The sequence below is a fragment of the Strix aluco genome, chromosome 8 (assembly GCF_031877795.1).
Source record: "Strix aluco isolate bStrAlu1 chromosome 8, bStrAlu1.hap1, whole genome shotgun sequence".
NCBI lineage: Eukaryota > Metazoa > Chordata > Aves > Strigiformes > Strigidae > Strix > Strix aluco.
The window spans coordinates 13,578,495-13,606,026 of record NC_133938.1 but is presented as its reverse complement, the minus strand read 5'-3'; the positions used below and the strand labels follow the sequence as shown (position 1 = coordinate 13,606,026).

At 37.1% G+C, this 27,532-nt stretch overlaps 2 protein-coding genes across 3 annotated transcripts in view; one reads left to right on the top strand and one right to left on the bottom strand.

Moving 5' to 3' along the window:
* Nucleotides 1-27,532, top strand: part of PIGK (phosphatidylinositol glycan anchor biosynthesis class K) — a 71,874-nt gene that overhangs the window by 38,998 nt on the left and 5,344 nt on the right. Inside the window, exons 10-11 of one of the 2 annotated variants that reach the window (XR_012624131.1) lie at nt 7,940-8,015; nt 11,517-11,616. Coding sequence is in view for 1 of the 2 variants with exons in the window: in XM_074832303.1 (XP_074688404.1) it covers nt 7,940-8,015 (76 nt within the window). In the remaining variant the exon portion in view is untranslated. The remainder of the gene's footprint in view (nt 1-7,939; nt 8,016-11,516; nt 11,617-27,532) is intronic. The other variant, XM_074832303.1, reaches the window with a different exon arrangement.
* The window catches only part of ST6GALNAC5 (ST6 N-acetylgalactosaminide alpha-2,6-sialyltransferase 5), a 116,512-nt gene continuing 89,549 nt past the window's right edge, over nt 570-27,532 (bottom strand). Inside the window, exon 5 of the mRNA XM_074832305.1 lies at nt 570-1,346. Within this exon, the coding sequence (XP_074688406.1) occupies nt 1,304-1,346 (43 nt within the window). The 3' untranslated portion in view covers nt 570-1,303. The remainder of the gene's footprint in view (nt 1,347-27,532) is intronic.

The following is a 27,532-nucleotide window of genomic DNA, read 5'->3' as shown; positions in this document are numbered from 1 at the left end:
TATTCTTTTTAATTCCTGTCCTGTGTCTTGCCTAAGTATAAAAATAGTAGCAGGAAGAACAGAGAGTCCTTTCAGGAACTAAATATATTATGGCAAAAGTCATTGGCTAGAAAAGAGCAGAGACAATATTGGTCAACCTGTTTTGAAACAAAATATTAGACTTCTATTACCACTTTTTAGGATCTTGGGACGGTTAAGAATATGTGGCTTGACAAAGGTTAATCACCTGAGATTCTTTAGATAAGAAATTATGTGTGGATCACAGAAAGGCAGAGGAAACATTTCTTACAGTCTAGTTTTATCCAGTTCATGAAGCAACAGATTGTAATTCAATGTGTCTGGCAGACTCTGGGAACGCCAGCAGACCTGTTTATGATCAGGTCCAACAGAAACCACTGTGCATTCAGAGACTGTAGGTATTTTTTTTAACTCCAGGAATAAGTCTGTATGACTAGTTTGGGACAAAATCTTTCACATTTATTTGAAAAGAAATGAACAGATTACAGAAAGTTATTTTGCATTTCTAAACCATAAGATCCTCTGCTGCTTTATTCTACAGGAATATCTCTCTGTAAAGGCCAGCACACTGAAGTAAAATAATTTTTCTTTTCAATGCAAGTCAGTAGCTTCCTTCTTCGGATAATTATAAATCTGATTGTTTCTAACATTTAGTTTTTCATTGCATCAGAGATAATTTTCACCTTCAATTTGTTTTTTTTCCTTTATCTCCATATTGTATTGTTCATTTTTGTGCAATCATCTTTTAAAGCCATCTTTGATAGTATGCCACCTGCTGCCTTAGGTTCTGCATGCATCATGAAGTGGAGGTCACAGCATTTGTGGACCAAAGAATGTTGGTGTGCTTGGCTGTACTTGTGAAATGCCTGTGTATTTCCACTGTAGACATAGCTCCCTCCTTTCCTCATCTTTGAATATGCATTAATTGCTTACCCATTCAAAGACATGACTTTCAGACTCCACAGCAATGAACTGCAAAAGGTGCCTATTAGCATTCTGCTAGACAGTCCTGCAAGGTCTCCCAAGGTAAGCTGCCAGCTGTCCAGCTTACCAAAGCTCAGTAGTATGGTAGTGTATGAAGTTGTTTGCATTATTAGGTATAACAGGTTTTTAGAGAGGGACATCCACACTCATCTGAGCAAAGGTTGCAGCAAAAAAGTGTACACTGAATGCTTTCCTAAGTAGCTGAAAGACTTGTTTACACCCTTTAACTGAAGAAACCGATGCCATGAAGGAGATGATGTGAGGAAGTTCCCTAGAATGATTATGCTTCTCTTCTTTGTGACTATCCATGTGGTAAACATGCTTGTAGGCAAATCTTGCATTCCCTTAAAAAGATAAGAAAAGGATTGATTAGCACACCTTTTGGGGAAGAGCAGAGTTAACCACGAGCTCATCTTTCCAGGCACTGGCATTTTCCATGTACATCGGTGCTTCTGTTGTTTAAACGTACCCTATTCTTAAATATGTGTGAAGTTAGGATTTAGCAGATAGATCAAGTACCTGGAATTAATCCAAGGCCTAATTCTTAATCTTCTGTAGTATGGACATGGTAGATAAATTTCTCAATGGCCAATTTTAAAAACTATTCACTCAAACCCGACATAGCCCATTTCAGCCTCTCTTTAATAGGAAACCTAATAACTTTTTCTGATGTGGTGCATAAAGCTCTGGTATTTTGTTTTCTTTTTATTGCCAGATGCAAGTGAGTTCGTGTATTTACAGTCAATAAACCTATCAGTGCTATATACAGGTTTAGATTAATAATTTCAACCTTTCAGTCTGGGGTGTCTCATTTAGGCCACTGCTGTGTTACTTGTGTCCTTTGGTCACATACTGACTGTCCTATCAGTTGCAGTATTGCTGCTTTTGAGCCACTTTTAGAAGTGGGATAATCTGTTCCAGTATTTTTATTCATACTATTCAGAAGTTGTCAAACAAAACAGGCTGCTCTTTAGGAGCAGTGTGAGTTGTGTACATCTACAGCAAATAAAAAAGGTAATCCCCAAACCCCTTTTTCCATAATGCACTTTTGTCTCTGATATCCTCCTCTTTACCCTGTTCACACTCTGACTTTGATTTTGTGTAATTTCCAAGAGAGGTGGTTATATATTAGGACTTACCATCAAAGAACAATAGTTTTAAAGAGGTGTGGTTTTACCTATGTATGGGTCATATACGTGAAAGAATGTGTGAGCTGTCCAAGCCATCAAATCTAGAGACTGTATAGGAAGGAAGAAATATTGGCGATAGTTCTGTTGCCTCATTTAATTAGTGAATGTTTATATTTGCCCAGACAGACAGGTTTTATGGCTTGTCCTGTTACCTAGACTCTTCTCTCTCTTCAAGTGTTTTAACAGCCCATTTCTGCCATGAGCAAACCAGTTAGTGATCAGATGTTGCTCTTTTTTTTTCCTGTATTTTTGTAATACTTGCATGAGATAAAATATATCTCTGCCCTAAAGCCACTGCAGCTATTCTGTGTAGCAGACCATAGGCTGGATTAGCATTTGTGGCAAAATGTGCCACCTCTTGATGCTAGGGATTTATTTTTCTTTAGCACACGTTGACTCTCTCAGGATTTTTCCCATAAGACCAAGCATGCAAATATAAATAACAAATAAGATTTTCCACTAAATATCTTGACACATTTTACTGGATTTAGATTCACTTTCCACAGTTTCTGTTTCATGCTTACTTTCCTTCATCTAAGAGCAGTGACAGTGGCAATATAAAAATAACTTTTAAATTGAATTTTTCGAGATCCTCCTCTTCTGCTATCTCTTACTGCTTCCCACTTCTCTTCTGATTTTATGTTTCTTTCTAGTCTTCTCCCTGAAAATCAAGATCTCCTTATGCTTTGCATTACCAGCTGTCAGGCGTGATGCTGTATATGCTGATATGCCACTGTGTTAGCTTGCTTTGGCACTGTTGGCAGCACTCTGCTGTCATGCTCAATTGAGACAGAAAGGACCATTTCTTACTGCAAAATGAATTAATGAAAAACTACTTTTGTTTTTGTAATGGAATAGTTTTGAAATAAATTAAACATACAAAGAAATTAGTATTATAACAAATTAGCCCTTAATTTTATAAAGCTTTAAGTGTCAAATATAAACGAACTAAACAGCGAGGCCAACTAATTTTGTGAAAATACAGCCTCAAATTGCCACACGTGATTTCAGCATAAATTCCATCAACTGAGATTTTTTTGTATTTGTTCTTTTTCCTGACATACCTGGTTTTGAGCAAAAGTGAATGTCACCCCAGGCATCTGGAAATTATCTCTGGAAGGAGAGTAGTAACCAATTTACTTTTGTCCCTCTGTGAAAGGGAGAGGCAAGGTCAGGATGATTGTAATGGAGATGATCTTTCTCATGACCTGTTTTCTTCTTTCACCCTGCAAAAGAGGAGGAAGTAGAACATCCTCTCCTGTGTTGACCACCTTCTCCTCTCTAGTCACGGCCTTCCTATCCCTTATGCTTCTTAGAGGATTGCCTTTTACAGGTATTTCTGCTAGTTTAGGAGGCCCAGTGTTAGTGGGCTGCTAATCTTGGGGCTAGTGTAAAATGAAGTAGCAGTTTTGCAGCAAGTTTCTTTCTCCTTGGTACTAACTGTCCGGATTGTGGCTCTTCTTTGATCCACTTGCAAAACTGACCAAGCTAACAAATGTAATTTTCTTAGAGACAGAGTATGATGCAGCTTCTGTGCTTGTGAATTAGACAGACTGATGTACTGTCTTGTGATCATATATGTGATGTTTAATTGTAGCATGGTCCCTGATACTATTTTGGCTCATGTCACCTAGCACTGTCCTGGACAATGCTTGCACGTGGTTCAGGGCATAACATGTGTCCAGAGTAGCCAGTTTTGGATTCAGTCCCCACTTTGGGGGAGAGAATTCAGCCATGTAGTTGTGAGCTGCATCACGTTGCTTGATCTTACTGGCAATGAGCTGTCTCTTCTTATTTAAAACACGATTTAAAATAGAGCCTCTGTGCCCACTTACAGGGGATTTTAGGCTCCAGTAGCTGTTTCTGGCCTTTTCTCAGGACAGAGAAGTCTGACTTTACTCCTGTTCTTGGAGCTTTCAGGATGGATGCTGTCTCATGGAAGCCTTTTGTATATAGTATTTCATCCTCTGTGCTGCTTATAAAGGATAGCAATTTCTTGTTGCATCATCCAGTTTTCACCTTTGTTAGAAGGAATGATTGCAAAACAGGTTTTGTTGGTAAGAAAAGAAACAAAAAGAAATTTAGAGGAAGTTGCCTTATACCTGTTATACAAACGTTTAGACCAGTAAACTGGTGCTTGCTCTTGAGAAATGAAAATGAGATCTGTGGAGCCTTCATAAGTAATACAGTTCTCTTCAGAGGAGTTTATATTGCTTATAGCTGTTAAAATGAGTACTGAAAGTGGTATGGTTAACTTGACATAGTTATACTGGTAAAACAGCATGCTGGACACTTTGAAGCACTTGGAAGCATTTTCCAAACTGACTGTATGTAAGGTGTACTGACTGTATGAAAGTACCTCTGTCATAAAGTTCAATTACTGTCACAGGTATCATCACTTGATGGGAAAATTAGAAAGCTAAATCAGCAAAACATGGTTTTCTCACAAAATTTTTACTTTTTATTTGCTTAAAATACAACATAACTTTTAGGGGTAATTCCCTTTTTTGGCTAAAAAGAACATCACTAGTATTAGATGCTTTTAATTTTTCAATGTGTAAGGTACTATGAACAGTGATCTGAGCCTTGGTCAGAACCATGAGTAGAAGCAGATGAAAGTAACCCTAGAAAAATGAGTTGAAATATTCTGATAGTTGATCAAAGAAGAGAAAAGAGCTGGGAACAAAGTGTTCAGGAAAACCTTTGTGAAGCCATATATATGCTTATGAATTTAGGCCAAAAAAAAGTTAAAAATCAGTCATGGTCAGTAAAAACTTGTTGATGTTTTAGGTTGGCTCAATAATCTGCAGATCCTTCTCACAATTTATTTTTGTTAGCTGGATCTGAGTGTATGATACTAGGAGGAGGTGGTATGTTCTTTCACTTGACAAAATGCCATGCAGTGACATTAGATGAGAGCACTGCGGTATCATAGTAATGAAGACTACACTATTATTGTCAAATTTGCAAAGATCGTTTACTCTGAGTTATTCTTGCACTTTATTTAGTAACCTCAAAGGCCCAAAGTTTATTGATACACTGCCTTATCATACCTGCTAGCTCAAGTTAATGACTTGCTCCAGGTAGAGGATATAGTTGGGCAATATTTCATACAGCTTTTTTGTCAAGAGTTTTGAGCTTCCATGGTTTAATTTATGTAGTTTCATATAAAAGATTGAGATACATGTTCATCCGGTTGAGAGGCTTATCTGTAGGAGAGAAGAATCAAAACTCTTTTGTAGACTTGACAGCTAGTACATCACTGAGTACATATACAAGACGTTCATGGCACTTAAGCAAAAATTTTGAGAGAACAGTTCAGAACTTTTCTTCCAAAATACCTGTGTGCATGCATTTTTACATATTATTGTGTGGGTGTGTATATACATAGACACATATATGTATCTATATTATAAAGTGCACCTACCTATCCTGTACCTATATACATAATCTATAATTTGTATATATATAAAATGTAGTGTAGTTCAATTGATTTCTTTCAGAAAGTAAATTAGAAAAAGCTAAAAAATAGTCTTTCTTGATGTTGAAAGGCTCCTATTAGCCTAATTTCAATTTAAATCTAATTGCTTTAAAATACATGTTTATACTATTCTCCCCTCCCTATTTTTTTTAGTAAAGCTTCCTAAGGCTCAAAACTATCATGATAATTTTTCTCTATCTTTTTTAATCCTTTGACATTTGAAGAAAGGTCTTTTTTTTCTGCAGTTGACAAGGAGGGTGTTTGACTATGCAAGGGAATGCTGACTCTGTCTAGACGGAAAACATTGCCAAATGTACAAAGTCCTTGATAGAACAGACAAGCCCTTTTTTTTTTTCCCCCCTAACATTCCGTTTATAGTAATTTTAGCTGTTACTTGCAGCTTCAAGTTTTAATTTTGGGATTTGAAATACTGGGGGTTTTTTCCAGATTTGCAGTGTCCCTGTAAAGACTGTAGAGATATTGATGAATATTTTGTTCTGTGTACAGTGGTTTCCTATCTAGAACTATGGCTAAGAAATGGGTTTATGTAACTGGTATCCATAAATCAAGGTGATGTGTCAGCTGACAGGCTCCCAGTAGAACAGAAGTCATCTCAAATTCACACTGACTGTGGGTAGCTAAATAGTGGTATGTTTGCCAGTCAGGACTCCACAAATGATAGAAATTAGAAAGGAAAGGAGTGGAAAGGTTTCTTCTGCACAGTGCAGTAGAGTTGTTGAGCCCACTCTAAGCTCTGATGGTTGTATTGGGCTATAACAGCAGTATATTTCATGTTGCGAGTACAAATTCATCATTGCTGTAATAGTCTAAAAACTCTAAAAACCATATAAGTAAATGAGCTCTTTCAGTAGACAAGTTTCAGTAGTTGAGAGCTTGCTTACTTCATTTTTCTTAAGCACATTAAATGGTTCTAGACAGGCTGTTGCTGTGATCTTTGAAATATTACCACGTTTCTTTCATTCTCTGCTTTTAAATTTCTTATACAGTAACACTTTTATACTTCATCGTACTCTTCATTACAAATTTCTCGGTATTCAGGCTCTATTTGGAGCTTAAAAGCATTTCAAACCACCCCAGAAAGTCAGAAATGGACGAGGGAAGAGATGTGCATTTATTGTCCTCTCTTTTACCATAGCGTGTTGACTCCCAGTGCAAAGATCAGGCCTGCAGTTTCTGGCTCTTACCCAGCAGCCGATCCGCAGGTAAATTAACCCAGCAAGCATGTATCATTTTTAACTAGAACGGGTATAAGGTAGTAATTTGAACCTGGAAAATAATGTCTTGGCCACAGTTTTTGTCTGAAGTAATTCTGCTTTAGCTTTAGAGAAAGACCTTGTTTTTGTAGGGATATTTTTTTTTCCCCTTCATTTCTTGTCATATTACTCAAATTCCTATATTAGAACTCTTCAGAAAGATTGAGGAATGACTGATGAAAACCTTGAATGATACTTTGAAAATGTAGCACATGCTGTGCAGTTCCAGTAGATAAAAGCGGTATGGTTGAAGGGTTTAAAATATGCTTTCATATTAATTTACTATCATTTCAATATTCTTTTAAGAGACTGCTATGGGTTCTGAATTTTCAGTTGCAACTACAGTTTATTCGAAGTTTAAAGGGATATGATGCATTTTCTTTGTGAAGTATTCTACTCTTTGTTCATGCTAGTTCTTTGGCTTTTTGAAACCAGTAGTACACACTACTGTCCTGTCAAATGCACGAATGTTTGGGTGTTGAACTTCTACCACAGCTGAACACTGATGTGTACTTGCAGCAAAAAATGGGAAACTGTGAATAATCCCTCTTGCCTTTTGAAATGGGCAGGATTGAGTGAAAAAGCTTGTGTTGTTAACAGTGCTGAATCTGCTCTGTAAATACATAAACCTTTTTTTCTGCAGGGATTTCAATCCAGCTTTCACCAGCATTTTGTTCACCTAAAACTACATTTAAAGGTGGTTTTTTTTTTTTTAGGGTTCTGCTGCTAAATTTGTGTTTTATGTGCTTTGGTCAGGGAAAAACCCACAATGTTACATACATTTCTGTTTACTATAAACTTATTATTTCGCTCAACTTTGTAAGAAATATATTCAATTAAGGTGTTAGGGTACGCTTTTTCTACATCTTAACCAAAATAATCTCCCAGATACCATGCCTTTTAAAGTAATGTAGTTGAAACTTAAATTTCAGTAATTTAACTTGGTAAACATTGTACTACCTTTGATAAATGTTAACTTAATTTCTTCCCAGCCTTCCAAAGGATGAGTTGGCAACAGAACCACTAAAATATGCTGAACAACTTCCTGTAGCTCAGATAATACACCAGGTATGTGTTTATATTTTAAATATTTTCTTTGGGAATAAACAACATCTGTAATATTCAGACTGCTTTTCTAGGTCACACAGAATCAATATCCCCATGTTGGAAGTATGTATAAACAACATACTCTTGTTTAGATTAGAACTATTAAATGATAAAAGTCTTACTCTGGCAATGAAAAGATGCTTGCTGTATGACACAGTTAACACTTCAGAGGTGCTGTTAAAATTGTTGTCTACTGATATAAAATAAAAAAAACAACATTAATTTTTCGAATTTGCATCTTGACCTAAATCATATTCCCCTTCCTGAAAAAGCAGCTGAAGTACAGAATCATTATTGTGGAATAATTGTCATGGTGAGTTGAGTAGGAAACACAATCTCCTTTCCTAATACAGTTCTGAACTAGCGCTATTTCTACCTATACCAGTGTCATCATACTTTTGGCTTTGCATGGGGTTTTTTGTTTGCTTTTTGGTTTGCACAATAAAAAAAACAGAGATTGAGATTTCACCCAGATTGTGCCTTTTAATTGTGTCTTTATTTAAAATCAATACTCTTCTATTGATTTAAGTAAACAAGTGAGGGATGATGTGGACATCTGAGCTGGGATTGAATAGAAGGCAACAGTTTTTATTATGGCATGTCTTTCCCTGCCCCCCCCCCCCCAATGTGTGGCAAGGAGAAAGAAGAGATTTTTTTCTGTGCAGAAGATTCTATACTCCCTTTTTGCTCTTTTGTCAAAGTTCAAGGTCTGGTTCTCAACCCGTCCTGCTGGTAGATTAGATGCCCAGTCTGCATTCACGTCTTCACATTCTTCACTGTTAGCCACAGTGTCTCTGCCTATTTTGTGGAAACACTCAATCCAAATAACATACATAAAGCTTGTTATACACTGTAAAACATGAGTATTGAGACTTAGCATCTCCCTTCTTGATGATGCTTTAAAGAAAGCAAAAAGACCTACTCTGTTGCAGTCATTTGGAATTTTCTCCAAAAAAAGGTTATTTTTAACTTGATGCATGTGGAGTCCTGCTTCAGGGACAGGTAACTATAGTTTTCCTAAGTCATGACTGAATAGGTCAGGTTACTGTTTTCCTAATGGTACCTGGGCAGTATGGAATCTTTCACGTGATGAGGTATACTCTGAAAAATTGACCTGAAAGTTAGGGAGGATAATAACAGTTCATCACAGGAGACAAAATGGTACAGTCCATTCACTGCCTTGAGATAAGGAAAACTTCCAACATGAAAATTTGGTGTTGGTCAAAGTAGCGATAAGCCAGATAGACAATGTTAGCTAAAGCTGTGGTTTCAGGCTGAGCTTTTCTTGATTGCTTAAAGATCAACAGGAACAAATAAAAGTCCACTAAATGTCGAAGTTGCTTACAAAATCTCCCTATTAGTATTAATTATTATTGTAGATCTTTCCAAATACCTTTGTCAATCAGTGTTTTTAAGCAGTTGAGTCACACACTGCAGGCAGTGCTGGTTTTACCTTAAAGGAAACATAAGCTTTATTTTAAAACTTTAAAGTGTACAAGTCATTTCTGCGAGATGTAAACACAAGGGATTTAAAACTTTTGGCTGAAATCTGCACCTCCGGGAAGAATCTCTGATGTGTTCAGAACATGGAAGATTGGAAATCAGGACCAGTTTGTATGTCAGGAACTCCCTGGTGTTGTCAGAGCTTTAAATGACCCAACAGCCTGCAAATGTCACATTTAAAATTCTGTCTTCATGCCTGACTCTCAGCATAAATGAATTAAACAGCAGAGCAGGCAGCCAGTCAATATGTTCTTAACAGTGAGAGTGAGCAATGAAACAGTTTGGGGGTTGTTTGGAATCAGTAAATAGAAAGTGCACGGAATGGCTCACCTAGAGGAAAATCTCAAATAGGAAACAGAATTAACCTTTAAGATGGTCGACCAGACAAAATGTCATAGTAATATTTTTACAACATTAGGTGGGTAATAACCACGGAGGGTTCATTTGGCTACTGTGTGTTATACTGCAATAGAGTATTGCACTGTGGAAAGGCAGAAATCTGTTTTTTATGTGCTTTTATCTGTTTGCTGTAACAAATTTACCGGTAGTATAGAGTAGTGGTCCACAGAAGGCAGCAAAACAGACCCAACAGAACTGCAGATGTCTTTGATGTAGAGAAACAGAATAAAATTACTATTGTTTAGCTATCATGTCAGGGAGTCAGGCATAACGCTCTGGTTTTGTAGGATGGCAATGCCCTTTTTGAGCCTCTAGGAGCTGTAATCAGCTAAGCATACTCTGCACCAGTGTCCTGGTGAATTAGCACTGCAAAGATTATAATGTATTGTTTCTGAGGGAGCCGGGACACGTAGTGCAAGGTCCATGTTAAGTTTATATGAACAAATATTGTTTTACTTGAAGAAAAAAGAAATTGTAAGAAATAAAAAATTAGTAAAACCAGTTAATAGTAATTGTGATGTTATGATGCTTTATCCAAATGTGTGATCACTGGTTTAGTATGGGCCTTTGTTGTTGGTTCTGTATCACATGTAAGATTTCTCTCACGTTAACTCATGTTTTGTTTACCTCTAGGCAGAAATAAAGGCATCAGTAATGTATATTTATAGCATAAATATACATTAAAATTTCACAGTGGTAGACAGGTATCCTAAATCAGTATAATGCCTAAATCAGTATAATTCCAAAATATATTTTAATTATAGTTAGTAGCCAACATGGCTATCCAAATTTCACTGTAAATTCATTCTCCTGAACACTACTAAGAGTCTACATATTTTCCTTTGGTACTTACATGTGATTTCTAACATTCTCTTCAGTACTTAATCTCTGGTATTTTAAAAAGTATTATACTAATGAACAGAAACTACCTTTTGATTTCTAATCTGATTATTCCACAAGAAAATTTCAGACTTGGTACATCCTAAACTATTTAATGAAAGGACACCCAGAATCTTATTCTGGGATTAATCTTAAACTTTATGGCACTAGTGATTATTTATTATTATAGCAGTATAAAAACAAAAGAATAACAACCCTATAAATTTCACAGTTCCAATTCTCAGAAATGTGTTATATTTAATGCATTAGATCATGGTTGATTAAAAAGACATATGTGAAGAAATGAACATGAATAGCAGAATGAAAACAAATACCAACATTTAAGCCACTAGTTTTTAGATATGAACCAAAATCAGACATCTGTAAATAAAGTAGCTTTCTCCATTTTCAAAAACAAAAAGGAAAATGTGCTTTTAACTGAAATAAAACCCACTAGTGCTTGGTAAAGGAATGCAGTCATTAATATAAACTTCTAAAATGGCAAAAGTTAAGCTTTTCGAGGAATACCCACATAACACAACCTTTTTAATGAGGTTCTTTGTGTACAGTCGTGCATACAATGCTGCTACTTAGACTAAGTTTATGAATAGTAAGGCAAAAAAAAAAAGGGCAGGTGGGGAGAAAGAGGAGAGACTACTTTAATTCTGCACTTGTCTTTAGTTGTAACAGGTCTGGTGAAAGAACAGGGAAAACTGCGTTTGAGAAGATTGTTTTCATTTATCATAAAGGATATTCATTGCTGGCCTTCCAATTCAGCAAGGTATTTTAATAAAAGTACCTAACTTCAGTGCCAGTGCTCATGCTCTGAATGTCACTATGTGTTAATATATTTTGCCTAACTGGGATTTAGGATATTGAAGAGATTTAAATTGTTACAGGTGTCTTACTGATTGAAGAATGTTTTATTGATGAAAGGCACATTTCAGTGGATAAATGGCAGATCTCCTGATGTTGTTATAATTGAAACCAAAATGAAACAGCAAATTCAGACCATGATCAACTTGTATACTTATTTTTAGGCCATTGTAAAATATTAAGCAGATAAATTAATGTGCTGTTAAAACAGGATGGTATTTCATGAAAATAACTTCCAGCCCATAGTGTCAATTGCACAATTTACTTAAAATTCTACATGGCTTACAGTTGCACATTTACTTAAAATAAAGAGTTCCTAGGTGTTTTCTCATGTAGGAGAATGCATGGGGGAATGTTAGGTATAATTTCTGATTAAATTAGATTGAGTTTCCTTTTGAAGGTATGTGTTAAATTTGTTTTGTAGAGTTTTTAACCAGTGTGTTTCTTTAGTCTGTGTGGAAGCCTCAGTGGAAAGTGCCTTCTGTAATCTCAGGAGATTACTGGGAGATCACACTAACCCTGTTAAGTGAATAGGTCTATTCCAGATTCTAGTTGAGCAACTCATGTGAGCACCATTAGCTTTGCTGAGTTTAGACTCAGAGGATGTTAGGAAGTTGCCACATCCAGTCTAGTTTGAGGGTATTGACTGCAGTCCACAATAAGGGAAATTAAATAATTTAAAATAGATGGGAGGGGGATCTCCAGAATTAGAAATGCACAGGCTGATGGCCATCAAAGATGACCGTGGAGTTGCAGTTTCATATTAAGTCTTGCAAGAAGGTCTTTGTTTCCGTAATTTCTGTGCTGCTTTAATGAGTTTGCCTCCCGCCCTGCCCCAATCTTTTTGCTTTGAAATTTAGTTTTTATTCATTCTAGGGATCTTACTCTCACATAGTAGAGGGGTGTTAGTTTATTGCATTTGTTGATGTTATTCCTGTTTCACGCTGATTTAATTGAGAGAGGTTTTCTTTAGCAGCATTGGGCAGAAATTGTTGAAACAGTATTAAGAAAATAGAACACACCAAGTTGTATAGATTTTTTTGAAGTTTTTTTTGATTATAACAACAATTTTAGGTCTCAAACTGAAATGTTTTCACAAACACTAAAGTGGTTTTATGTGGCTTATGAGCTTTGTGAAATGCTCGATATGAAAATTAACCCATCAAATGCTGATACAGTCTTGAAAGCATAACTTTAAAATTCAGGGATCACACTCGTGCCTTGACCATTGCCTTATAGCTGCCCTTTGGCAGTTGTTACGTTTCAAGAGGTCCTCTTGCACTCAGTCCACATCTGTCCTGACATTGGAGTCTCTCTGGAGTTCCTATTTATGTCTTATAAAAAACATCAGTTGTGTTCACAACTTTGGTCAAGTATGCAAGGTGTTTAATAGCACAGCAGTAGCCTGGATTTTTTTTTTTTTTTTTTTTGATGCAGACAGTAATTTTGGTTTACGTATAATAATTTATTAAAAGTTTTATTAAAGTACTTTAAGTGATACTTGCATTTTACTGTGTCTTTACAAGAGGTTCAAAAGCAAGTTGTGATGTTTTAGATGTGTCAAGTTGGATGTGTAACGTTTTAGACATGGCTATTTATACATTCTCTGAAAATCCATTCCTGTAGCTGTGTTTGAAAATAACTGTAAAGCATAGCTTGCTTTTTAAAACTCTTGTCATAGTATTCATCTAGATGATGTCAGAGATAAAATACGACCTTTCACCAAAAGGTCCAAATTTTGCTCCACCTGTTAGCACAGACAGGTCTTTTCAGGAATGCTTTTCTTTTTCAGAACTGAATTTTTTCAGGATGATTTAAAATTTAATTTTTCATATCAAGGATTAGAAAGTACTCTCACTTCAGAATTCAGTTTTATTTTAACAAAATGCATTACGTGGCTACACAACAAAAAGCCTTGTGTCATGTCACCTTGCACTAGGACACCTGCCTGGTCAGGCTTTATTTTGGCAACTCTGAGCAACGTACTGAAGACGGTGTTGTCACCCCCTTACTGCTGCCACTTCTTGTGGCCATTTTGGAATATATGGAGAACAGCAGCCTGTTCTGGCAGTGTTCATTTTTGTCTGTTCCAGACTAGAGGTGACAAAAGCTGTTTCTGATGCATTTCATGGAAATCTGTCGACATCCTCTTCCTTACCCGGTGGCCTGAAGTCCTTTTTGGGGCTCAGGCATTCAGACTATATTCATGTGCAGATCTAAACCCAGGTGTGTTGTACACCTTTTGCTGAACCAGCCTTTATTCATCTAGGGCATTTGGGATGTATAGAAGTTAGAAATTAATGTGTTTTACTGAGAATTTTTTTTTTCAGTTCCTTTTCTATATTAAACATATGTTTGTGAATTGTGTAACCTAGAGGTGGTTTGCCTGCATTTTATAACTAGTGGAAGTGGTCTCAAGTAGAATCACAACTGGATGTTATCTAGTAAATTAAGAACTTGCTGGTTTCCCTGAATTATATACATTATGTGGATTTAATTTCTCTCACTGTCACTTAAGTTATCTAAATTGAATACTACCTAGTAGAAAATTTGGTGCTCAAAAGGGGCAAAACAAACTTTCTGTGGAAATTTTTACTACTATTTTTATTTCTATTACTGCACAGTTTTGCCAACGACCAAATCAAATATGTTACAGAGCAGGAAAGATATTCCTGCCAACACTGTGTGCCTCTTGGTGCATATAGGTGCTTTGAGGTTCACTCCCTAATATTTCTTCTAATATTAAGGTTGACTTAAAAAATTGTGAGTAGCAGTCTTGCTGTGTGTGAGTCATGTCATATATATGCAGTGTGTACCTTTAAATGTAGAGAATGAGTGCTTAATTATTCTGATAGTACTGTTTTCTATAAATAATAAATTTAGAATGGAATAGTCCCCTGTTTCTCTGACTCACTCCAAGAAATCACCAAACACATTCTTAACTTGGTTGTAGATGGTACAGGTCTTTACTGGCAAAACATTCAACCAGAAACATTTTCAGGCATTTTTTTATCCAGTGAGGTACTGCAGTCAGTGATGGTATTCAGGGCCTTCATATGTAAGCTGGTCTACACAGGCAATAAAGTTGTCCTTTTTTTTTTCTTATTCAGAACTTTAGTAGCATGTTAGGCTAATGAAATCTCATAAGCAACATTCCTGAAATAGAGTATATTTCTGAGGGTAGCATAGAGCATTTTTGTAAAAGATTTAAACTGTAATTTTTTTGATTTGCTGTTGTTTTTCTCATCAGTTCTTTCCAATCACAGAATACAATGATGTGGAGTTAGCATATTTTACTGATGATCTGTTTTTACAGACAAGGCGCAGCTGCTTTTATTTTGTTGTTTTTCATCTGAGTGTGAGGGAAACCCTCTGGAGTCAGAGACCTAGTAAAGCAGTCTCTTTTATTCCATCTTCCCATTAAAAGACTGTTGTGTGTGATCACTCTCTGCCTATCCAGGATCATTATTTTTACAGTTTCTCAACCACAGGGAAAGATCCATTTCTTTATATCTTTAAGTTGAAATATTAGATGGAAGGTCTTCTCTTAGTCTTCAAGACACAATAAAGATAAGTGTCTGAGAATGGTTTTTCTTTCAAATCCTGCCTCCTAAATCTTAAAAATTTAGCAGTAATTATGAGGAACTTCATTTCCATAAGGCTAGACTACCAAAATATTCATGCATGGGGAATTCTTCTTTTGTCTTCACACAACACTGCTCAGCAGTGTCATGGATGGAGTGAGGCACTTCACTTGTAAGAGAGAAGTAGCAATATGTTTATTGATATAAAACAGTGATTTAATAAAGTTTGATAGTAAATGCAACAGTGGTTTAACAAGATTTGATGGCAAAGGTTCACTTGATACTTACTGCATAGAGGACAGGGTCAGACACAACTGTCAGGGAGACCCTCCTGTTGAGTCATGAGGTTCAGAATGGACCCCCTTGCTTCCTAAACTCCTCCTGAGAGAGGAGTCTAGGTGCAGCTGGATCCACTCTTAGTCCCAGACTTGACCAGTGGTTTATGTTAAAAGGATTATCTGCGCACAATCAATCTTTTGTATCACCTAGCTAAGATTTCAAAGTTTTAGCATTAGTTTCCTCCCCGAATCCACTTTGAGTGGGATGCCACCATCATGACCAGACACATCCATTACAATTGCCATTGGTGGTTATCACTTGAATGGGGATACAGGAAATGCAGGTCAGGTTGGGGAGGGGGAGAAGCGCACCACCACAGGCAGAGCCAGAAAAGAAGCATGAGTGGGTTGTGTTGCTGACCAAGCATTACAGGGGGACTAAATGTAGTATTAAATTCTTCCAATTATAACTGGATACAATAGATTGAATAACTAAAGGCATTGAAAGATATCTTTCATGAGGAACCTGAACAGTCAGTTGTGGGGTGGTTCTTTTGAACCATTTCCTACTAGAAATACCACACTGGACATTTTCTGTAAGCCAAGAAGGGGAAACTTTGCAATGGCCTGTTCCAGCTGTCCAAAGACATTGGAGATGGAGGATGGTGGCTTTTTCTTGTCAGAAATGTTGCTTGCATGTCTATCCTTTCTTCCCTGTTTATGCATTAAAACATGTAGCTTCACCTCCTTCCTTGCATTTTTTAAAAATGAAACCAAAGTATATTTTGTAAACAATAAACGAATTATCGTTTTTTTCTTATTACGCAGCTGTGTTAAGAACAGTTAGTTCAGCAGTTATCAAAATATTCTGTTCAATGTACATTATTAGCTTGTTTGGGCATCAGTAGGCTCCAGTCTCTGCTGTCATGTCTTGAAATGTGAATTTATTGCTTCTTCACAGAAGTGGCACCCAGAAAGGTGACAATAACCCCTAGACCATGCTCTCCCTCAAAGATAGTCACCTCTTCAGGGAGATGCAATAGGAGAAATGGATGCAACGGATGCAGTGTTTTCAAAATTACTATTTTAGGCTGTATAGCCTCTGCAGTTTGAACAAAGAAGTGTAGCATTGAACTGTTCAGTTTTCAGCAGTCATGTCTCTTTTCTCCTTCCCTGACCTATGAAAACCCTTACATTTAAAGATTGGCATTGTATCTTCATTCTTTTTTGGTAGAGGATGGGAGATCAGTTTGACAGGCAGCTTGGAGTAATTTAACTAGGGGCTGCCCCTCAAGTGGCCACACTCCACTCTCCCCCATTCTGGTTAGAGTCCTGTGCTCGTTAAGCACAGCAGTGAGCTGAAAACTACTGCCTAAAAAAAAAGGGGCACTTTTCAGCCTGGCTGGGAGTGTGACTACAGGATTTCTAAAGCCTACTAGAATAGATAGTATCAGCCAAAATTCATAAAGTGTATGTATATTCCCTGAAAATTCTTGTTTATATTTCTCATGAGCAGGTGAGAGTGAGTGAAAATAATTGTTACTTTGGAAAGTTGAAATGGAAGTAAGTTTAAGGCTTTTGTGGATGTCATGGGAGTGCTCAGTCTGCCCTTGAGAATACTGGTAATGAGAGGCATTATATGTGAATGTAGTGTCATCCATTTCACGGATTATGAGACATCAGTTTCATACCCACCAGCATATAGAATTGTCAGACGTACTATTAAAAAATATATGAAAAGATACCCTGGCTCTATAGTAGCTATAATTGTTAGAGGTGCCATGTTGGATTTGCAGCTTTTTTAAGAGGTAATTCCTGTAATAGTTTCTTTTTTAATAAGCACTATCTAAGATGTAAAATGAAGGAAGAGGTTCAGGAAGTGACTTTAACATGTCAGGCTTTATAGAGTGCTGTAGATCTTTGTGGTTTACTCATTTGAACTTCAAATAACTGCATTTGAAGGGTCAGTAGTAGCTGTATGACCATGAACTCTAAAAATTACTATATTTCATATATTAAAAAAAATTTTGCCTTTTTTCAGCTGAATCAGCCATGTGTTTGAACATCCTGTACGCACAAACCTTTCAATATGCACTATTGATCTTTTTATGTCTTTGTTTTGGCTTTGGACTGATTGTAACATGATGTCCTTTTCTTGTGGTTTACAACCTGCTCACAACTATGATTTTAAGACTGTGGTTACTGTTTCTATTGTGCTGTAGCTATGCTCAGAGCTTTACAGAGAGAGACAGGTTCAAAAATGCTTACAGCTTAAAGTAAACTTCACATAGCATGTTGGCAAAAAGCAAAACAAGGTTAAGAGTGAGAGATTCTGATTTGTAGGCCATGAAGGACTGTAATGTTAATCACTTCTGACTCTGCACAAAGTACATGGATACTTTATTTATATTCTCCCTTCTTTCTGAGTATATTGAAATCAGGAAGGATAACTAGACAAAACGAGTGAGCAGAGGTTAGTAGATGTTTAATCAAAATATTGTAATTACAGGGGGAATATAAATGAGGAGGACAATTACAGCATGTTAGGACATGTACGTGACTATAGAAGGTATGCACAATATTACAGCTGTTTCTGAAGAAGCCATATTTACATGTCCCATGGGTTTCAGTTGCTACTGTCATGTGAATTGTTGCAGTGCTGTAGATAAAATATCAATAGCTATCTCGCTTTGTTTTGGGCAGCTGATATTAGAACTGCTGCTGTCACTGCAAATGTAAGGAGGTTATTTTTGAGTGAGTTCTGTGATTTGAGACTCTTTTCTCTCCTTTGTGGTCATAATAATCTTGGCTAATGCCTGAGCTTTTTTGCTAAAATTACCTCTCCGGCCATTTTCACTCTCAACACTGTAGTCCTCTATTAAGAATATAATTCACTTTTTTCATCATTCTTTGCTTCCGTGAGATTTTTTTGTGATACACTGGTCTGCATTCATTTGCATTTGTCATTTATAAGCCTGGACTCTTAGATGTTCTAAGTCTTTTTGGATTTGTCTGCACTGAGTCCCATTTATTTCCTGTTCCTTCAAATATTGGAAAAGTGAATACTATTTAGGTCACTGTGGTGAGTTGTCTCCAGTGGGGATAATTTAATAGGTTTTTCAGTGCATAATGGTATGCAAATAATATACCTCTGCCTCATGTGGGAATAGACTAAATATATGCACAAGCTTTCTGTGACCTTAATAGGTTTGTAGGCATCATAATACACCATGTGCTGCTGTAGCATAGTATCTGGTGTACAAATACTTCAACTGTGGTTCAGGGCAAAGAAATGTATGAAATAACTCTGTGGATTTAGTATGTGATCCACGCACCTTACTGTGTATGGAAGTGTATATTGGCGATATAACTGATTTACTTTGTAACATAAGCAGTAGGTTTTAATAATAGTCACCATTAATAAAACAGAAGATGCTTAATGTCTTAGACTTAGAACATGCTAATTCATTACACTGCACGATGCAAGATGAAACTGAAAAATATACAGTAAAATGATAAATAAGTTACTCTGTTAGACTGTTTTTATGTTTATGATGTTTCACATGTTAAAGTACCTTTTAAAATTTTTGCTTCTTTTTAGTTTATTTTTATTACAGGTTCTAGAGCAATTCAGGGAACAGATGCTGCATTTTAAAAAAGCTTTGCTTTAGTAAAGCTTTCTGTGCAAGAGAGTGCATTCTTCCTAAAACTTCATTTTACTTAAATTAACTTGTATTTCCACTGAGGATGGCTTATATTAAGCACAAAGGGAGGCTTAGCGGTTTAGGCTTCCATCAAATAAACTGCATAACTAAAAAGAGAAGATGCCAAGCCTCACACTCTTGTACTTGAAAGTATTGTGTTCTCTCTCTTGGGAGCTCGAGATTAGAGAAATTATAAAGGCTTTGCATAAAAACAGGGAGTTAGAATTAATTTTTGCTTAAGCAGGGAAGTGTCAAAAGCCTATTATGGTAATTTTTCAATTTTGTCTTAACTCTTCACACATTTTAAAATAGTTGTACAATTGAGTGGAGGCATAATTGATGTGTTGTGGTTTCTTTTTTTTTCCTTGGGCCATCATAAAACGTAGCTTAGGTGCACTTAGGAAGAAGTTGGTGTGCTAATTAAGTAGATGAAAATCTTCGTATCATAGTGAGAAAATTTGCCTAATGGATTGGAATAGTATTCGAAGAATGATTCCCCTATTATTAATTACATCCAAGTACCAAATATCAATATTACATGAAGACAATTAAACCACAGAAACCTTAGTGAGAAAGCGTAATTCCTAGGAGTAGAATTTTGGGGTTGCAGAGACTATCATGTTCATTATTATAGTAAACAAAACAGTAGCAGTAAAAGTCTACGTTTAAAAAAAAAAGTTACTTTATTCATGGTCATTTAATGTAAATTAAAAACTGAAAATATCATTGAATGAAGAGCTACTGCTACATTTATTTTGTTAATCTTTATTGAATTAAAAAATTATAAATCTTGTCTGTATCATAACAGCCTATGAAGTGCTAGTGTAGTAATCTAAAATTTATGCTTGACCTAAAATAATTTTAGGACTTTCCTAATTAAAGGAAAACTGATTTATCAAAACCTTTTAATGGTAAATTAAATCACTTTTTCTTTTAGCAAATACAGTATTTAACAGAAGAAGTACTGTTCCAGAGTTGCTTTCAGTTTGGTGATTGGTTTTGCTGTTCCATAGGAGGAGTCCTTAGTGGAACAAGCTTTGTGCTTGGAATGAGACTTACTGGCAGATGTGAAAGTAAGCATGTTGTGGCTTAACCCCAGCCAGCAACTAAGCCCCACACAGCCACTCGCTCACTCCCCCCCTGCTGGGATAGGGAAGAAAATTGGAAGAGTAAAAGAGAAAACTCGTGCGTTGAGATAAAGACAGTTCAATAAGTAAAGCAAAAGCTGCGCACACAAGAAAAGCAAAGCAAAACAAAGAATTAATTCACCACCTCTCATCAGCTGACAGGTGTTCAGCCATCTCCAGGAAGGCGACTCCATCACGTCTAACAGTTACTTGAGAAGACAAAATGCCATAACTCTGAATGTCCCCCCCTTCCTCCTTCTTCCCCCAGCTTTATAAGCAGAGCATGCCGCCATATGGTGTGGGATATCCCTGGGGTAAGTTGGGGTCAGCTGTCCCGGCTGTGTCCCCTCCCAACTTCTTGTGCACCCCCAGTCTCCTCGCTGGTGGGGTGAGAGGCAGAAGAGCCCTTGGCTCTGTGTCAGCACTGCCTAGCAATAATGAAAACATCCCTGTGTTATCAACACTTTCCAGCACAAATCCAAACCATAGCCTCATACTAGCTACTGTGAAGAAAATTAACTCTACCCCAGCCAAAACCAGTACAAAGCAATACTCCAAAGTGATCACTGATTAGTAAGACTTTTGTTTTTATATGCAGAGAAGGGGCCTCTTTCCTGGATTTCAGCTTATTTTTCTGCAGAAGCCTCTTTGGGCCACAGAAGAGCTGCGTTTGGCATCTCCAAATTATGCCCAACTTGTTGAGAATTTTTCTGGCTTTGTCTACAATAGAAACTGGCAAAAAGACAGAGGTGTATTCTGCTTTATCACCTTTCCTGACACTGCTGAATGGCTTCTGTCAAGGCCAGCTGTTGTTTTCTCTTGATGTGTACTTTACAGCGGTCTGATTCTTCCTTAGCTCTTCTCTCCCCAAAAGCTGTGAATGGGAACTACCTGACTAAAAGTACAATATGGTTGTGCAGTTTTTGTGAGATGAGGCCTGGATAGGAGGGTTCTGGCTTATAAATTAGTTCTCCAGTCTGCAGGTTTTTGGTGTTTTGTATTTGTGTCCCTGGATTAATAATGCCAGGAATAACAAAGCCAAGTGCATGCATAGATATGTGCGTGTGGAGTGGAGGGAAAGGAGGGGGTATGCTGTTAGATCCTTAGGCAAAGGTCAAAGTATTTCTTAGTCTTTATTCCTTACTTTATTGCTTAATACTGATTGCACTGGGCATAGAAACAACATTAGTGTGTGTGTAAGCACATGTGTCATTTGAGTGTAAGACTAAATTCTTGACTTTGTGTCACCTGTCACTAAATATATGCAGGATCAGGACCTTTCTATATAAAGATTACTGAAGTATGTTATAGTAGGTTGTCCAAGATGCAAGATTTAATTCAGTTTTCTGGTGTCAGGTCACTGTTCTGTAACATTTTCATTTCTCACATAAACTTGTACAGTTTTTATTTAATCATCACTTTTTTATTGTTTACACATGGAAGCTTCTCTGATAGTGTTTATTTAAGTGGTATTTCAGTGAGTAGTAAAATTAGCAGTAACAGTTTTCCTAGGTTTTTTTTCTTCTAGCTACTATATTTCTTCTGGGCTTATGCAGCATAAAAAGTAGCTGTTACCAATAAGCTCACATTGATAAGGAAGAAATATAAATGTTATCAATCTTAGCTTAATGTATTTTGCAGTGCTGTGATGGCAGATACCTTTAGGAACACTTTCCCTCAGGTGAAGGCACTGTTAGCTCCAAATATATCCACACATTTATCCCACTTAACCGTGTAAACTTAGTGGGGCGTTATTGGTGATTTTTTTGTGTTAAGTTAATTATATTTTGTTTACCCTTCAGTAGCATGCCGTGAGGAGCACAGCAATGTAACTCACAAGCTCTTGACAGGTCTGATGAATGGCCAGAGATAGAGATATTGGCAGGCTGCTCTCTAGTGCTCTGTCTAGAATTGTTTTCCTAAATAATTCAGAGGGTTGAAATTTGATGAAATCATTTCCATTTGAAGAATGAATGGAAGGGGTAAATGAATGAAGACTCCAGTAACGGAGGAGTTGTATTCATACTGCTGGACAGACAAGACAGCACCCTGCATTGTCGTTCCTGTGCAAATTTGTTGCATGAGGTTGTGATTCAGCTTTGTGCAAGCGATTACTTCTGTGGTGACGGGCTTTCTTGCTCAGTGTGTGGCACCTGCCATAGCCAGTGCTCTCCTCCCCTCAGCCTACCCCCAGGGTGAGAGGCCCTGCACACTGCTAGCAGTCTCCTCTGGCTCGGTGTTCCTGGAGAAGCCCAGCTCCAGTGGTGGGGCTCAGTGAATTAGGGAGTGATCATATATTTTCAGGAGGGAGTGCTTATCACAAAAGACCATCTACAAGTACATGGCTGACAGATGATGAATAGTACTTACAGGGGACTGAGTGACAACATGACATCAATAGGTTAGTAACCTGTAGTTAGTTTAGATGGTAGGCAGGAAAGGTGCAACTGGTTTGCCACTAGATCAAACTATCTGTGGGCTTATCTTTTTTTAAAGACTTACCCTTTTGGAAAGATGTTGATACTTGTTTACATGTAGCAGTCTGGGAGGGTGTATACTCAGCTACACTCATTCTTCCAGAAAGATGGTCTTTGTTGAGCCCCACGTAGCGTTCAACTGATGAACAGAGTGTCATGCAGATGTCATATGGGAACAGTGAATATTTATGATACCATAAATCTGCCTTTCTTTCTTAATGGCAGCTGCCTACAAAAACTCTTTGCAGGAATGTATCTACTCTTCGGGGCTCCTTGTTCTTTGACATACCAAGCGTAACAGAAGTGGTTTTCTGGTGTAGGTGTAATTATGTGCAGCCACTAAATAAGTGTCTGTATTACTTACTGCTGTGCCCATGTTTTATGATTTGTTTTCAAAGTTGTATAGCCAAATCTAGAATAGCCAGAAGTATTAGGCTGGTATTTCAGAATATTCTTTTTCCTTTTCCTTTTTTTCTGCTCACGTAGAAAGCACGTGCAACATAAACATGGGTGAGAGTACTTGTCTGGCTTATGAGTGCAAAACTACTGAATACAGCAATTGCCTTTAGAAGCTGGGTGGTGGTGGGAAACAAACTGATCTATCACTAGCTGTAATATACTGATTTCTCACTGAAAATGTAAATGTTTTTCAATAAAAACACATCCATATTTGATCTTGTTCATATAAATCTGCAGGCACCTTTTGCCTCAGCTTTGCTTCTCCCTCCATCCATTTTTTCATGCCTGCCTCTTAAATGTAATGCTGTTTTGAGTTGTGCAGCTGGAGCTAGAAAGTGTGGAGCTCTACTGCACACACAGATAGTGTAGCACACAGCTCAGGGCAAAGGAGAACTTTTTAAATTATAGTTGTAGATATTAAAAAAAATAACAGTAAAAACTACATAAATAAGGAATATTTATTTGGATTCCAGTTTCTTAAAATGGCTGTTGAGATATTTTATTAGTTCTTGTACTCAATATAGCATATTGAGTATAAGATCTAGTGCTGTCTAACATCTGGTGTTAATACAGGCTGTCACCTGGAAATAAATGAATAGGTACTTATGGGATATCAAAAAAAAAAAGTGTGGTTAAAAGCATCACTACTATTTTGAAACGAATAGCATAATAATTTATGAACATCATGGTTTCTCTATATAAACAGAAACAACTTTGTTTGAATTTGAATGATCAAAATTATGTTTCATAATAGAAGTTCTAAGACATACAATTAATTTTACGAGATTAAGAAAAAGACCTGCCTTAGAGCATATTGATCTAAAAGCATTTGAATGGACTCACCTTGTGGCCCAGAGAGACACTATGGGAAATCCAAGTTAGATTTCCAAGGAGGAAGCGGGAGTGCTGTGCCCCTTGGAAAGGTTGGGCTGGGTGAGGCTGGTACTTGGAGGAATCATTGCAGACTAGAACAGGTAGGAGACCACGCATGCATGTACTGCCTTGTCTCTGTGGAGCTGAGAGGTTGGTTCTGGTTCTGCTCCCACTGGCAACGTGACGTTGTATTTGTATGGACAAGATCGGCACCGTAGAAGACTTGGAGATAATCTTTTCCCAGGGGAACGTGACGAATACGTGCTTCTTGGAAGAATAGTGCTCTGAGAATAGCTTGGCCCTACTTACACAATTGTATTTTTGTGAATACAAAATATCTTTGTCCCTCTAGCAGCCTCTACACCCCCCTTTCACCTTTGTTCTTTGCAGCTGCTGCTGCTGTTTGCTTAACCCAAAGTTGTGGTAGCAGCGAGCTGCTTTTATATCTGATCATATTTAGAGGTCCTCTCAGCTGGGGTCTGTCTGCCTCACTAGTGAATATTTTTGCCATTTTCTGACCCCCTCCAGTGTAAGGATCTCAAGGAGTTTATCTCTCCGTTTGTGGCATGGCACTGTGCACTGAGTGCCTTTAGTCTTGTTTTTGCTAATAATCCTCATCTTGTTTAATTAAATATAAACATTAAAAAAAAGGATGCTTCTCAAGGTAGTGGTGGCCAAGTTTTGAATACCAAGTCTACTTAATTAAGCTGCTCATCTTATATTTTTGCATGCTTCAGTTGGCATGAAGCTTTGTGTTTGGGAATGTAATTCATATATTTGCTGTGGACTTAGTTGCCCTTTTATGAAAAATCATGATCATGGCTTCATATAAGAGTATGAATTTGATTATAATTTAAAAAATAGTTTGTTTACCATACCTTAAATAGATGTAGTTGGGTTGGGTTTTTTTTCTAAATACAACTTTATATTATGACTTTTTTCACCTTTACCCTAAAGCATACGTGAGTTCCGTAATGTAACTCATTGGTAGCTGAGCAGGTAAGAGCTCAGCCCTTGTACCTCAGCAGAGGTAAGGGCTCTGCTCTGACAGGCTGTCAAAGGCAGATACGAGTGGTTACTGCTTCCAGTACAGAGATGTGTGTGTTAGCTTTGGATGTAGCACATCACATGCCTTGATTTGGAGGCCCCCTGGTACAGTCCCTATTGTGTTTGCCAGGTGGGCATCATTCATCTGAGCGCTGGCTTGTCCAGGAATTAAACTGCACTGGGTCCCAGGTGCTGGGAAAGCTCCCTTTGATTAGAAGAAGTATATTATGTGTTGTGTCACAGGTTGGAAGATTAATGAATAATTGTTAAACCGCTAAAAGCACTTTAAAGTGCTATGAAATGCTGAGAGATAACACTGAAAGTAGAGAATAATACGTAGAAGTTCATTTCTAAAAAGCCCTTATAGATTACATATTTTGGAAGGAAATGAAAAACTAAAGCTATCATAACAGTATTGTAGTTCATATTATGGTGATTATACAGTTTTCAAAGTAAATATTTAAAATGCAGTTGTTGGCATTGATATGTTAATTTAGTTTAAGTGCTGTTCTTTCCCATATCCTTCATGAGTTTTTGTTGTTGATGAGTGAACTTTCTTCATTATTTTGTTAATATTGGAGATATCAGTAATCACAGCACTGTGGTTAATAAATAAAACCTGGGAGATTAGACAAAAGTGCTTTAAATTGTTTTGCAGATTAACAGGCGCCATTTATGTTGGAGTTCTCTTATTACTTTAATCTTGCTGTGGGCACAAAAGAGGATTAAACTATTACTAGATGGCTGGGGTTATTTGATTTCTCCCACCCCCCTGCAAGGACCCCAAATCCAAACTGTAACTGACAAATTAGAAGTGCACACTTCCCCTAAAAGCTTTGAGGACATACTTTATGCTGTGATTTGCTTGTGATACATATAAGTTCATTCTGAAATTAAACTTTGTTATGTGCTTTGTTGTAAGAATTGAGAGGATTACCCAGTTTGAAATTTTAAATTGCAAGTAAACCTGAATTGTTGTGGAGTGCCTCTTGGAAATACATAATGTGCTCTTGGCACGGTACACCATATAGTAGAATTTGGCTTTTCCAAGGAGTTTCCTGGTCCTTCAGTTTGAGATCAGTGGGTTTTTTTTCTGTGATGAGAAGCAGGCGCGGGTTGTTTTAGTTTTGGATCTGAGGTTGGCCTTGGTTTTCAAAGACCTGTTTTGAAATGTGAATCTTTCTTTTTTCAAATTTCAATACTGGTCTTTAGCACAGATCCTAACATTACATTAGGTATCTTGAGAAACGAGAAAGAAAACCTTTAGTATTGCAATGGAAGAAATAGAAATGTTCGTTTAAATGGAGAACGACCAAGAAGAAAACTTGGAAATTTACACCCCAAAATACATAAAATTCACCCCAGTGATCTAATAATGATGGCGAGTACCACACAGACAGGCAGCAAGCGTACTTCACTTCCCTGCGAGTGCTTGCTCACCCCAAGACTGGTAGAGGTGGAGAACTTCACAGAGGGGCATGCACTGGATTTCCCCCCAGTGCTGTCACTGCTGCTGTTTGACAGGCAGCCCCAGAACCCGGGGTGATATTTTATACCACATGTGCTGCAATAATTAGGACAAAACTGGGTACAGGGCACTCTGCACTGAAACTCCAGAGAGAATTAAGCAGGGATTAATTTGAAATACGATAGCTGCCACTTTAATGGACTTGTTGGAACACAGCACTTAGAATGTTTTATGTTTGTGCAGTTACATATGGATATTTTGCACTCATGGTACAAACACACACCATCTGCCTTAGGTTGGGAAGAACATCCCCCATAACAAGGGTGATGTGCACATTCATTTTTAAGGTTTTGCCCACTTTTTTAAAGCCCTGTTTGGAATAAGAGGAGACTGAAGAATTTGCGTATCCCTTTTCCATTTGGGAATTACTCCATTCCTGGCTGTATGCACTGACTCTGCTGCTATCGCCCAAATGCAGATTCTGGGTTTAACCCAAAGCTTGCTGTATGAATGTTTTTGTCCTTATTGAGGACACTAATGCAAAGGGAGTTCTGTTAGAAGACGACTGTAGAGTTGGATTATAATGATATTTAACACAGTGTTTTCTATGTGAAATGTTAATACATGATGTTTTAAATCTTATTCCTGTTCTGATGTAACATTTTAAAATTAAACCATTCTTAATCTAATTACCACTTCAGCTTTAATACTTTTTTATTATTTTTTGCATAAAACTCATTTTAATTGGAGTAAGAAGTATTGCATGTGTTATGAAACACCTTCATTGAAAGTCTTGGATACTTT